Genomic DNA, 812 nt, shown 5'->3' with positions numbered 1-812 from the left:
ATGTGAGTGAAAGGCAGGACACTCAGCCTGAGCCAAGGGCAGCTTCACACCAGGAGTTTTTAAGCCAGACGAATTGTTTGTTTTGACCTTCCCAGCTCAGTAAGATGCTATTCTGACTTCTAAGTATTTTCAAAGTCAGGCCCCTGAGAATTTTATACTGCTCAAGTCCCAGCCACCCACCACAGTTGGTATGTCTTCACACGGAGTGACAACTTGTTGAAGAACCCACTTGCCTACATCCCTGCATCTGTGATAACTGCAATCTACACTAAACCCCCATGCTGGGTAGATCAGCAGTCTGGAAAGGCAACACCTCCACATGCATTCCCAGGCCTTGCTAAGCATCCGTGGCACCTTCGAGAGTAACACTAACTCCCTGAAGGGAAGAGAAGAAACAGCTTCCCAGAGCTTGTCCTCCAACAGGACAGAAGAGTGAAACACTCCCAACTTTTCTGTAAAAGTTATCACCCCGCATGGAAATGCTTTGAAATAGTGGGAACATCAGTTTCGTTCTCAGAAGCACAGTGAGAACATACACTGCCTCCCTTCATTCCTCTTGGGAAATGGGTCGGGGAACATGATGTGGCTTCTATTACTCAAGGGCAGGCCCCCAAACTGAAGGATGGTCAACAGGCACCTCCATGGGAGCGAGGCACATTACCCACTGAGCATGCCCAGACTCAGAGCTCTGTGATGCTCTACTCATCAGAGAACTAAAAGGGACAAAATGATTATTAAAGAAAAATAAATATGAATTTCCCAGAACCTACCCTGTACCTGGACATCAGAGATATCAAACGCTGGGGTCTCCT

At 47.4% G+C, this 812-nt stretch overlaps 1 protein-coding gene across 1 annotated transcript in view; it reads right to left on the bottom strand.

Annotated features, from left to right (window-relative positions):
• The window catches only part of MAJIN (membrane anchored junction protein), an 18,819-nt gene that overhangs the window by 801 nt on the left and 17,206 nt on the right, over positions 1-812 (bottom strand). Inside the window, exon 5 of the mRNA XM_015588687.1 lies at positions 771-810. Coding sequence (XP_015444173.1) covers positions 771-810 — 40 coding nt within the window. The remainder of the gene's footprint in view (positions 1-770; positions 811-812) is intronic.

This window comes from Pteropus alecto, unplaced genomic scaffold (genome assembly GCF_000325575.1).
Source record: "Pteropus alecto unplaced genomic scaffold, ASM32557v1 scaffold43, whole genome shotgun sequence".
Taxonomy (NCBI): Eukaryota; Metazoa; Chordata; class Mammalia; order Chiroptera; family Pteropodidae; genus Pteropus; species Pteropus alecto.
The sequence above is the reverse complement of the archived record's forward strand: the minus strand, read 5'-3'. Positions and strand labels throughout refer to the sequence as shown.